This window comes from Herpailurus yagouaroundi, unplaced genomic scaffold (genome assembly GCF_014898765.1).
Source record: "Herpailurus yagouaroundi ecotype Mexico unplaced genomic scaffold, PumYag 182, whole genome shotgun sequence".
NCBI classification, from domain to species: Eukaryota; Metazoa; Chordata; class Mammalia; order Carnivora; family Felidae; genus Herpailurus; species Herpailurus yagouaroundi.
This window is the reverse complement of record NW_024412413.1, coordinates 13,783,293-13,796,259: the sequence shown is the minus strand read 5'-3', so window position 1 is coordinate 13,796,259 and position 12,967 is coordinate 13,783,293. Positions and strand designations below refer to the sequence as shown.

Genomic DNA, 12,967 nt, shown 5'->3' with positions numbered 1-12,967 from the left:
AAAAAATACAATCCCTCTTCTTGGCATGGCGAGACCTTTAAAGACACCAGGGAACATGGGGTACAATTACCTTTGAATTTGTGGAACACGGCCCACAATTCTGCAATGTCAGTGGCAAAGGTGATATCCGTGTCAAGGACAATAACCCTCTCCAGGTTGGCAGGGAGAGTCTTGGTCAGGACGAGCTTCATTAGACCATAAATGCCAGAGTAGTGTTTGTTGGGGATCCAGGAAACTTCAGACTACACCAGGCAGGGAAGAGAAGGAGCAGAAAAAAGAAAAACAAAAAGAATCATTACATTCATTTTTTGCATAAACATTATAGTGCCTGGTACATAAAAAGTATTCAATAAAAATTTGCTGAGTAAATGAGTATTTCCTTAAAAGATACGTTTATGTGATGTACAGTTTGGCATGTGAAGTTTTTTGGAAGAAAATGCATCTGAATCAAGGGAGAGGAAAAGCAATATTTATTAAATAAATATTATTTCAAATGCTAGGCTCAAATTTTTTTTAAATAAAACCTTTATTATAGAGAGTATATAGGCTCACTGGGGAAAATAAGAATATGTGCAAAAGAATAAAAATATAAAAATTGGATCATACCCTCATTTTTACAAATAATACTTAATTGTTCCTAGGTAGAAATATTTCTTTAAATCATATTCTGCTTGTCATTAAAGACTGCTACTTCAGTGGCATTGTCAAAGCTTCTGCTTATCTATTTTTTAGAGCTGTAATTAAACCAATGAGTGTTGCTCCTTTCCTGTTTCTCAAACACATGAGAAGGACTTGGTCATGACCCATGCAGCACTCTTCACTGGGGAGTAAGAGGATACACACCCATAGACGGTAAAGAACCACCAATGGAGAGCCAACACTGAAATCCTCACATGATATAACAGGACAACCAACGTCCCAAAGGTCGGTAACTCGGTCAGCAACTCACACATCTCAGTACCACTTGGGACCCAAAGGCAAGGCGAAAAATAATACAGAACACCAGTGTGCTCAAAGTTTGTACAGGTACAGAACATATATGAATGTAACTACAGGTGGGGTCCCCATTCTAGCTGCCATGGGGAATCTCCATGGAGGCAAAAACACACTTATTTTTCATGAAGTTAACCCTTGGGGGGCCCTGGGTGGCTCAGTCAGTTAAGCATCTGACTCTTGGTTTTGGCTCAGGCCATGATCTCACAGTTTCATGAGTTCAAGCCCCACACCAGGCTCTGTGCTGGCAGCGTAGAGCCTGCTTGAGATTCTCTCTCTCTTCCTCCCTCTGCCATCACCCTGCTCGTGCTGTCTCTGTTTCTCTCAAAATAAATAAATAAACTTAACAAAAAAAAGTTAACACTTATAATGGAATTCTTTAGTGGAAAATGAGGCGACCTTATTAAGATTCCAAAAAATACCCTTCCCTTTTGCCCTTTAGGGACATTCTGAGGACTCTGTTCTTAAAAAAAGTCACATTTAAAAGCAAGAAACCAGTTTTGTTCCCAAAGATGTTCATCACCATGTTATAAACAGAAACAATCCAAATACCCCTAAACTGGACAGTTAATGAAAACATGTCTTTTTTTTTTTTTTTAGCTTGCTAAGCATACTATTCAATGGCTATGAGCAATGTAGATTAAGATATACTGAGAAGAAACTTGCATATGATGTTAAAAGAAAAAAAGTAAGTTTTAAAATTGTTTTTGCTTAATAACCACTATGTATAATCAACATGAAAACACCCAAATTTACGCAGAGAAAGAAAAAATAGAAGCACGGCACTGAATTATAATAGTGGTCATTTTGGAATGACGGGTCCCCCTCTAGATAAAAGGATATGTATACTATACACACACATACACATATATTTAACTACACTTTTTTTTTTTTAAGGTTTAATTATTTTTTAGAGAGCAAGAGACAGAGCACGAGCAGGGGAAGGACAGAGAGAGAGAGAAGGAGACACAGAATCTGAAGCAGGCTCCAGGCTCTGAGCTATCAGCACAGAGTCCAACGTGGGGCTCAAACTCATGAACTGTGAGATCATGACTTGAGCCAAAGTGGACGCTTAACTGACTGGGCCACCCAAGCACCCCTACACTTTTAAACACTTCTCAACTTTTTAAAATGAGCAACTACTACTGTTGTAAAGAAAACCTAAGCCCTGCATTCTTTTTAAACATGCCCACATCTAGTAATGGTAGGAAAACAGGGACACAGAGGCTGCCTTGGGAAAGCTATGAAAAAGGAGCCCTATGGTAACTCACACAGTCCAGCCCATCTCTGAAACCCCCTCCGGATTCTGCGTTCATCTCCAACGTACTTGAGAATACCATGTCGGCTACTCCTTATCAGTTTTACAATGGTCCTTTGCATACATGTGCAATTAAAAAAAAAAAAGAAAACACATAAACTGATGGACGAAACTGTTCACCACGTGTCGGCATCAGGAAAAGAACCTTGAACTCTTGGCCCCCAACACTGTGTTCCCAGGCAGCAGAGAGGAGGGAAAGCAGAGACAGAAGGCAAAATGTGAACCCCTGTCCCATACAAGGGGTTGACCTAAGCCTCAGCTCCTCTACCTGTAAAATGGAGGCGGTGCCTACATCACATGTTCACAGAAAAATCAGAGATCAGACGGGGTGAGTGCTCCGTACACAAAAGACCCTCAGCTCATAGAAGCTCCCACTCTTCCGCCTGATCTCTCTCATCATGTCCAGGATTTAGACAGCCATGCCTCTTTGCTCCATACCAAAAAGGGGGTTGGGGATCCAGAGTTCTGGAGTCGGGCACACCTGGATTCAGATTCTGGTGTCCCTTAATCACCATGTCACCTTGGACAAGTTTGTTCAGCCTTTCTGAGCTTCTGTCACTTAAGAGAGGCAGTTACTTGTCCTGCTTACTGCACTATATCAAGGTGTGGGTGGAAATGGCACACTCCAACTGGGTAATCTGAGGAAAACAGGTAATAAAAGAACTATCTACGAAGCGTGTGCATAATTTAGGGCCAGTTGTGAGGCACCATGTGGCACCCGAGAACACAAAGAGTGGGGGGTCGTGACCACCCAAGGCCCAAAGGGCTGGTACCAGTGGCTGCTGGAGTCTAGACAGGGCGGCCATACACATAAGCCACCAGGAAGGAGCAGTGAACTTCAGTAGAGAGACGCGACCAGCCTGTGGCAATCTCACAGGACAGAGCAGGAAGACACATGTCACTCGGCTTCTCTCCCTTCCTACCCACCAATCTCCTGTGAGGGTGCCCCTCTGTACAAACCCAAATGGAATCCAGAGGGAAAGGGAGCTCAGAGGCATGGCCCTATGTAGCAGTGTCGCGGGGCACGAAGCAGGGTGGAAAAGGGCCAGAGAGCACCTGGAGAGACTGCCTGATACATCCAGCAGTCATTAAACGAATGATGGCCAAGACCAAAAGGCAATGCCTTCTACATGACAGATGCAAAATGCTATCCATCATGGGAGGTGAGTGGGCAAATGGAAGGACGGACAGAAGGATGGGCAGGTGGACAGATGGGCATATGGCACCGGAAGGTGAGCGATTTGCCCACAATCCCACAGTGAGCAGGATGCAAAGCTATAGTTAGAAGCCACCAGGGGAAGGCATGTGTTCCTTCCCCAAGCCACATTATCCTTCCTTTGAAGTGAGCACCCTGACTAGCCGTCAGCTTAGATTGTAGGGCTGGGGGCTCCTCAAGTAAGTGCCTCCAGTGGACTTTAAAGAACTCTTCCTCATGAAAGCCCTGGCCTCTGGGACTCAGCTCAGCTTCTTCTCTCCCCTGAGAACCTTCCTGAACTGAAGTTTGGCAATCATAGGTCCACACGGCAGAGCTGTGCTATTTAATCAGACCTTTGATTAACTTATTCATCTATTTTGGTTACCATCAAAGCCGGAGAGCTTGGTGAAGACTGAACACCAGAGCGTTGGGCTGAGCCATCTAATTAGATTGCCCCGACTCTCGGCTTTATTTTTAACACACATGTGAGGCACTCAGATGCATCACAGAACGGTAGAGAGACAGGAATAAATTAATCTCAACATGAGCCCAGGCCGGAATGTCGCCCCAAGTCCCCGACTTAATACATAATCAATTAAGTCAGAGTGTTCAATTAGAGGTAAAGGAAGCATTCGGATGAGTTTGTATTCAGAAAGAAAACCTCAGAAAGAAAACCGAGAAATCTACAGGGGGAAAGAATGTGTGGTAAGAAGCAGATACATTTATTATAAATGGTGTTCTCTCTTAGAAGTAGAATATAACATGCCCCCTCACCCCCACCTTAGTCTAATCCTGTTCTTCCTTCCAGCCTCAGCTTAGAAGGCACACCCCAGTCGCCACCTCCCTGGGGCCCCAGGCTGGGTATGGGCTCCTGGAGCAAGCCGCTTCCCTCCAGCACGGCACACTCTCATGCTGTGTCTAATTTTCCATGTCTCTCACCAGCTTTGGGCTGGAACTCCCCGAAGCAGGGACGATGTCATTTTTGCTGTGGTAACAACACAGTCATTACTCAAAAAAAATGTTTGATGGACGTGCATGACTGCCGAGTTTAAATCCTACCTTTGACGTTTTCTGCAACTAGCAGCAGAAACAGCCCTAATTGCTCAAGTCCAGGGTCAGAACAGTGCAACGGAAGAGGCACGGCTTGCTGAGCCCCGAAAGCCTGGGATTTAGCGCCATCCCATCATTTCAGCTCTGTGAGGCTTTTCTCATCTGCAAAATGGGGGCTTGGAACGCTCTCTTTACAACACCACTGGAGAAAGGCAAAGCACCTGGCCTGGTGCTGGGCACCCAGCCGGCCTCTGCAAAGGCCCCTTCTCCCAGGGGAGGTCTGTCAGCACAGTGGAGGCTCAGATGATTCAGGATGTCGAGCTTGATAAAAGCAAGGAATGAGGCTACCTTTAACAGTAAAGGGAAGTCAGGAATGAAAATGGCTTTGTCAGAGGAAAAGGTCACTCATCACCTTTCCCTATAGACCTATATAGATTATTAACAAAATCCTAAATTGAGACCTCTTTGGAAACTCAAAGCCTCTGCTGGTAGATCTCCAAACCGGACAGGATACCCTTGGTTTTAGGAGGAAAAACCTACTTATCCACCAAATTGGGTGAAGTGGTCACCCGTGAAACCTTTGGGACAGTCTCTTGGTGTAACCCCTGCTGCTATCAAATCTCACTCCCATCCTGCAATAAACTTCAGTCCATTCAGGGACATTAAGTCATGGGGTCAGCAGAGAGAAGACCGTCCTCAGAGGCACACTGCAGAGACCTGGGGGCACCCCAGGCAGACTGACCTCAGAGCATCCTAGAAGATGACAATGTGTCACGGAACAAGAACCTAGCATGTTCATCATTCTAAACACACCGAAGGGTTTATGTAATTAAAACAATAATAAAAATGAAAGTTAGGTTTATTTTAATGGACAATTATCCTTGTAATGGCTGTTAATAATTCTAAGCGGCATGTTCTAAGATTTAATTAGCAAAAATGCAATTGTGCTCAAGAATACTACTTAATGCACACATCAAGGAGCATTAGCAATCCCAGGTTTTCAGGATTTCTATGCAGAGGAGGGGGTGGGGGATGCTCTCCAGGGAACATTCACCTTCCCCAAACTGCCAGCTCCTTGTCAGACAGATCCCAAAGGGAGTGTCTATGAAGCGCTACAGGTGATTTTAAGGTTCATCTGATGCTGGGTGATCCTCAGAGAAGTTACTCAGAAAACCTGACCGGGGTAGTAACAGGAACACGGAAGCCCAGGGTGTGAAGGGAAGCGATGTCTTGATGTGATGCCAGTCTCCTTACCTCTGACAGACAAGGGAAAGACAGGAAGAGAGGTTGGTTTTATCAAGGAATGATGCGAACTTCTTCCTGAAGACGCTGAGTTTCAGGAGGCACCGGGGATGCCCCAATGATAAGAACAATAGAAAACACCATCTAGCATTTCCTGAGTGCTTCCTGTGGGTCAGGCATTACGTTAAGAGCCTTCTGTGTAAGCTTTCAGTTAGCCACCCCCCACCGTGAGTGGGTGGAGGGTTACCCTCCCAGTGCCTGAGTCCTTCCTATCCAGTCTCTCAGCCCCCAGCCTGAGACATTCCACTCTGAAGCGATGAATGTTTCTCTCCTCCCGCCCCCTGCCCCTGGTCCCAGGAGTGCTTTTCACCCCTGTGGGATCCTGTATTGTCATAACCGAGCCTGTCTCCATCCAGACAAAAAGAGAAGCAGCTTTTCATGCCAATTCGGTGCGAAGGGTTTGGGGTTGGGTATTCCTGGCTGCCACATTTCTCTGGGCCTGAATTGTCTCATCTGTATAATAGGGATAATAGTAGCACATCCTGCTCTCTTCCTAGGGAGTTATTTTATTTATAGTCTCTAAGCTTTCCCCCATCATCCTGGAAATATTTATTGCTCAGAATAGATTTCTCACCCGTATCAACATTTTCCTGTGGATTACAAATCACCTTGACACCTTTTTAAAAATTAAAAAAGAAGTCTTCCTACCCGCAGAATGTTCGAAAAGTCATTTGCCTTTCATGTTGTTTCTGAGTGGTCGTCTTGGCAACCAACCTGTATGTTCAGAACATAATTGTTGAGAAAGGAGGGTGAGGATCGAAGATGGGGCAGGGCTCTGGGAGATACCACGGTGGAGGGCCACGGCACACGCACAAGCTCAGGCGTCTGGTTGGCCACATTCCCAGTCCAGCTCCGTGGCCTCTAGACCAGCAAGCTCATCTCTCTAAGCCTGTACCTTGTCACCCATAAAATAGAGAACATGACATAGATCACATGAGGTTTGGGAAAGGATTAAATAAGGCAGGGGAACTAAGGTATCTGGCCCAGTGCTTGCCCCATGGTAAGCGCTCAATATTTAAAATGCAAGATTTTAAGGGGCGCCTGACTGGCTCAGTCGGGTTGGGCTTCCGAATTCGGCTCAGGTCATGATCTCACAGTTCATGAGTTTGAGCTCCACATCGGGCTCTGTGCTGACAGCTCAGAGCCTGGAGCCTGCTTCAGAATCTGTGTCTCCCTCTCTCTCTGCCCCTCCCCCACTCACACTCTATATCTCTCTCAAAAATAAATAAAACATTTAAAAAAAATTAAAAGGCTTTTAAACTGATTAACAGTGTGCACTCTGGAGCCTGACTGCCTGGGTTTGAATCCTGGCTCTATCCCTCACTAGCTGCGTCACATCAGGCAAGTGATTAAACCTCCATGTATCTCACTTTTCTCATCTGTAAAATGGGTATTCTTACAGCTCATACTCTATAGGACCGTGAGAATGCTGGTGCTATATAGAAGTATTGGCTATTGTTGTTCATTGTTAATATTATCAAAGATATTTAAAGCAACAGAAAAGAGGAGATTCATGTCTACGAGATAAAGTCATCTGCAGTTATATTTACGCTTTCCAGAAAAAAAAAAAAATCCACTTTAGCTCAGTTGTGATCATTTAAATAAGCGTTTCTAGAAAACTTACTATGGGCCAGGTACTGAGGAGAGGCTAGGGACCAGAGTCCATGATGAATAAAACATAGCTGATGCTCTCAAGGAGTCCATGGTCTACTAGATATTCATTATCCATAACAAGATACCTCAAAACATAGTAGCTTAAAACAGAAATATTTGTTATTTCACCTAGTTTCAGTGTCAGGGATTTGAGAGCACATTAGCTGGGTGGTTCTAGCTCAGGATTTCTCTTGAGGTTGCGGTCAAGGTGTTAGTTGAGCCTGCAGACATCTGAATGCTTCGGATCTGTTTCTAAAATGGCTCACTCCTACACGCACGGCAGTGACGCTGGCTGTTCATAGGAAACCTCAGCTCCTCACCACATGCACCACCTGATAGGGCAGCCTGAATGTCTTTACAACATGGAGGCGGCTTCTTCCAGAGTAAGTCATCAAGAGAGAACCTAGGGTGTCTTTTACGGCTTGGCTCAGAAGTGACACAGTGTTGGGGTGCCTGGGTGGCTCCGTCGGTTAAGCGTCTGACTCTTGATCACTGTTTGTGAGTCCAAGCCCCGCACTGGGTTCTGCACTGATGGTGCAGAGCCTGCTTTGGATTCTCTCCTTCTCTCTGCCCCTCCCCTGCTGTGCTCTCTTTCTCAAAAAATAAACACACTTAAAAAAAAAAAAGTGGCATGGTGTCATTTCTGCAATGTCTTATTGGTTAGCTTATTGGTTATTGGCAACGAGGTTAGAGAACAGACAAGGGTGTGAATACTAGTGGACAGGGATTATTGGGGGACATCTTAGAAACTAGTTACCACATCTGTAATTCTAGAATATAGTTATCAACTGGATTATGATGAACTCCAAGTGTATGTATAAGAGCAGTCTAGTAGAAGTACAATTAAAAGGGAGAGAGAGGTGGGGAGGGAAGGGTAGCCAGTTAGAGATGTTTGGAAGAGATGAGCCTTAAATTGGTCTTAAAAAATGTGTTGAAAATTGAGTTTCTCAGATAGTGAGAGAAAAGCAGGATAGTGGAGATATTATCATCAGTGAAGGCACAGAGATACAAGTAAACAACTGTGCGTGCATGTGTGTGTGATAGTCTGATACACCCAGGAAAAGCTTGGAGCTGGAAGTGATGAAGAAGAACATGGAGACGAGGAAAGGGTGGAATGTTGGAGAATACTGTATGCCCTGCCAAAGAACACTGGACAAGGTCCTAAAGATGGTGGGAAGAAACAAAAGGGTTTTCACTAGCAAAGAGACATAATCTCAACTGTATTCTTAGAATAAACTCTAACAGCTTGCATAGGGAAAAGATTAACAGAAGACAGCTCAGAGGCATCAGAACCTTGGAGGATGCCTACAGAAAATGCAGATTCCCAGGGGCGCCTGGGTGGCTCCGTCAGTTAAGCACCCGACTCTTAGTTTCGGCTCAGGTCATGATCTCACAGTTTGTGGGTTTGAGCTCTGCGTCAAGCTCCATGATGACAGCATGGAATGTGCTTGGGATTCTCTCTCTCTCTCTGCCCCTCCCCTGCTCATGTGCTCTCTCTCTCTCCCTCAAAATAAACAAACTTAAAAAAAAAAAAAAAGAAAAGAAAATGCAGATTCCCAGAATCACACCCAGAGGTGGTGAGGATTCATCAGGTCCAGGGTAGGGTCCAGAAATCTGTTTTTGGTTTTCCCGCCCCCGGCAATACAAGAAACAGACTCTTAACTTTAGAAATAAACTCATGGTTACCAGGGGGGAGGTGGGTGGGGCCACGGGTTAAATAAGTGATGAAAATTAGAGAGTGCCCTTGTTGTGATAAGCACCAGGTATTGTATGGAAGTGTTGAATCACTATATTGCATACCTGAAACTAATATTACACTGTATGTTAACTTGAATTTAAATAAAAACTTAAAATTTTTAAAAAATCTGTATTCTTAAACCAGAGCCCTGTGTGGTCCTGAAACAGGTGTCCCCACACTATACCCTAAGAACCACTAAGGAGACACAGTAAGCACTGTATTTCTCAAGGACTTGTGGGTTGAATCATTTACATTGGATCACCAAGCAGCTAACAGTTCAGAAACGTGACATAAGATAGCCCCAAACTTAAGGGTACCACCTGAACTTGATACAGTTGGATGTACAGGGAGAGAAGACATTTCTCAAAGATTAATACAAAAAAGAGCTGATGGGAGGTCAGGAGTTCTTTAGATAACCCTATACCTCGTGGGCAGTTTAGGACTGTGGTGCCTAGAAGGTTTCCTGCCTGTCCTTTTTAAAAGTAGAAATCCCATTTCCATAAAAGCCACTCTAGGTCAGCTACTGTGAAATTCTAAGGAACTAGTACCAACAGGAGAGCTGAGTTCACATCTTCCCACAATGGAAACTTGGAAGGGAACCTTGTAAGAGCCCCCAGGTTGGTCTTTTCAGGTGACAGCCTTCTACACCAAGCGTCAATGAACATCATTCAGACCTCACAACTCCAGCCTGAAGTAAGTTAGCTGGCTTCCACTTGAAATGCTCAGTGTTCATAAATCTCCTGAGAAACCATCTTCCATAAACATAATTAATTCTAGAGTGATGACACAGGTAGGATGAATCAAGAGGAATGTGCCCGTGGATCTATAAACACATTCCTCCTCATATCAGTGGCAATGAAACCCCTTCCTCTCACGTCTGGCAAGAAGCACTCTGTATTTAGCTTTGTGAAGCTTGGAGGGCATTGGTCACTGGAGCATTTATGGATTGCCCGAACATCCCTCAGTACTTTACGTTATGAAACGAAGCATTTCAAAGCACTGGGAGTTCTGATTTGTGAACTGGACTGTTACAGTGGTTTAATTTCCTGAAATATAGCTGCCTTCTTAACTAATAGATTTTTCAATGCACTGAGGAGAAAACTGCATTAGCTCCTGCGTAGCCTGGACTTAATATTTTTAGAAGCTGCAATTCTTATTACAGCGCACAGCAGCACACAGTGTGTATTTATGTATTTTCTGACACCCAGAAGGCACTCAACGAATAGTTCTGAAAACGTGAAATCATACAAGCGCACAGGTGGTGAGTATCGAGAGCCACTCCTCAGGACAGGAACAGAACCTGTCGCGTTGACCATTCACTCATCCTTTCAAATACCAGATGACGGCTTGAAGAGACAAAAACAATCGTTTCAAAAAAGCATTATTACAGCATTCAGGATACTGGTTTGTGTTAATGGAGGCTACAGGTGGTAGGGGGACGGAATAGGAGGATATCCTGGTGGTTCTGCTAATACTATTCTAGTTCTAAGTTAGATGGTGTGGTGTTTCATCAGCGTCATCATAACCTACTTCTCTACAGTCTTCAAATGTGTGTATGGGCCTATGTGTACAGGAAGTCATGGGTGACCTAGAAGCAAGAATGTCAACTAGAGAGAACACGGGATTTGGGAGTTAGAGAGACCAGGCCTAGCCAGCTAAAAACCCACCCCATTCCCTCACCTCTCTGTCTCTCTCTCAATTCCTGCTCAAAGCGCTAAAAAATGGAGATAATCATTTTGCTAGTAAATGCAAGGAGGGGGTGTGGTGTGTCTGGAAAAAAACCTCTTCTTTCCCTGTTACTATAAATTTATTCTTCAGCATACATTCATAACAAGGCAAAAAAATAAAAAATCTTGGATATTATCATGACTTGTTATTAAAATCTCACGGGTGCAATTAGGGGGAAAAATGTATCTAACTAAGCTCCTAGGGAAAGGCTGATAATAATTTTTTTCAAAGGTTGAGAAACTTTGCTCTAAAGGATTACAGGACACCAAGCTAGCCACAAAACAGAAAAGTGTACAAAAACACAAACAGAGGTGCCTGGGTGGCTCAGTCGGTTAAGCGTCTGACTTCGGCTCAGGTCATGATCTCACAATTTGCAGGTTCAAACCCTGCGATGGGCTCTGTGCTGACAGCTCAGAGCCTGGAACCTGCTTCAGATTCGATTCTGTGTCTCTCTCTCTCTCTCTGCCCCTCCCCAACTTGTGCTCTCTCTCTCTCAAAAATGAATAAACATTAAAAAAAAATTAAAGAACAACAACACAAACAAACCAAAGCCCCAAATCTGCTGAGCTGAGCAGTTCTTCCTGAATTTACTCAGAAGGCAGGTTAATCACAAAACACTACAGTTATCTGTTCTCAAGTTCATCTGGAGATTTTAGGAGAACACTTGCCCAGGCTTCCCTCTCTCCTACTCCAACCACTTCCTCACAGGGAACCTTCCTGTGAAGGAACCTTCCTGTGAGAGGCAGCCTCAGAGCCTACAATTAATGAGGCACCATGCTGCTCTGCATTAATGAGGTGCTTTTCATTTTCGGAGGGCTCTGCAATCCTTTGGAGGTGACGCTCTCTCCTGTGACATTCTCTGGTCCCAGCTTCAGAGATCTAACCTGCAGGTCAACTGAACTCTAAACACATGGGAGGGCAACCTGGAGCAGGTAAAGAGGGTTAAGGAGGGTGAACGAGAGTTGCCACTTAATTAATTCCTGGTTGGTTTAAAAACGGTCTTCTCTCGTAAAGCATGGAAGGTGAAACTATCCTGGTATAGTACAGATCCAAAGGAAAACCTTGACAAAGACCAACAAAAACCTTGTCAATGACCCTCTTCACTGGTCATCCCTGAAAAGATGGTGCCTTTACTCAGCCCTTGTAATACATCTAACAAACATTAACCAAGAGTCTTATTGTAATTTAAAATATTTTTACCTTGACCTTGAAGCCTTAGACTGTGGTTAGTTATATTGACATTCACCTCCACAACAGGCCCTTACTATTTATATGAAGGGTTGTCAAGGAAACCAGGTGTTGAAGATAGCTAACTTGTCTAGATTTAGAATTTATCATACACAAGAATACAGAAGGGAGATGAATGTCACCCTTAGAAAGTACTGTAGACGATGGTAATGGCATAATATAATTCCATTAAGCCTGTACTTTCCACTTGGGGATTTGGTTACTGATCAAAAGAATTCCTAATGCTCTAAATCCCTCTTCCAAAAAAAAAAAAAAAAAAAAATCACCTAATTCTGAAAGTGACTCATTTCTCTAGGCATTCACTGTGTGTGCCAAACTCTCGCATAGATGTGAAGGAAAGAGCAGTGAATGTGGAATGTTCTTATTTCTTAGGAGATCATGGGTAAAAAGGAAAGAGTATTATTATATTTATGATGATAATAATATGGCATTTGTTGAATGCTCACTGTGTAACAGACACTAGAAGAAACTTATAAATACTCTCTTTTAACTCACACAATAACCCTATAAAGTAGACATTAAGGAAATCACACAATCTTAAAGAATTATAGGAGCCGGGACTACATATCAGATTTGATTTGCTTCAAAAATCTTAATCATTTTGGAAACTGACTCAAATAAGATATTCAAACGATTGTCAAGCAGGGAAAACTATAAATAAAGTCTCACTGGAATTCTTGGGGATGGAGCAAACTGGTGGTACCTAGAAACAGGAAGTACAGTCAGAAAAGGCAAAGGTAAC

At 43.7% G+C, this 12,967-nt stretch overlaps 1 protein-coding gene across 3 annotated transcripts in view; it reads right to left on the bottom strand.

The window, feature by feature from the left end:
* LARGE1 (LARGE xylosyl- and glucuronyltransferase 1) overlaps positions 1–12,967 on the bottom strand; it is a 545,419-nt gene that overhangs the window by 231,332 nt on the left and 301,120 nt on the right. For all 3 annotated transcript variants that reach the window (XM_040490968.1, XM_040490969.1, XM_040490970.1), the window contains one exon: positions 71–242. In XM_040490968.1, coding sequence (XP_040346902.1) covers positions 71–242 — 172 coding nt within the window. The remainder of the gene's footprint in view (positions 1–70; positions 243–12,967) is intronic.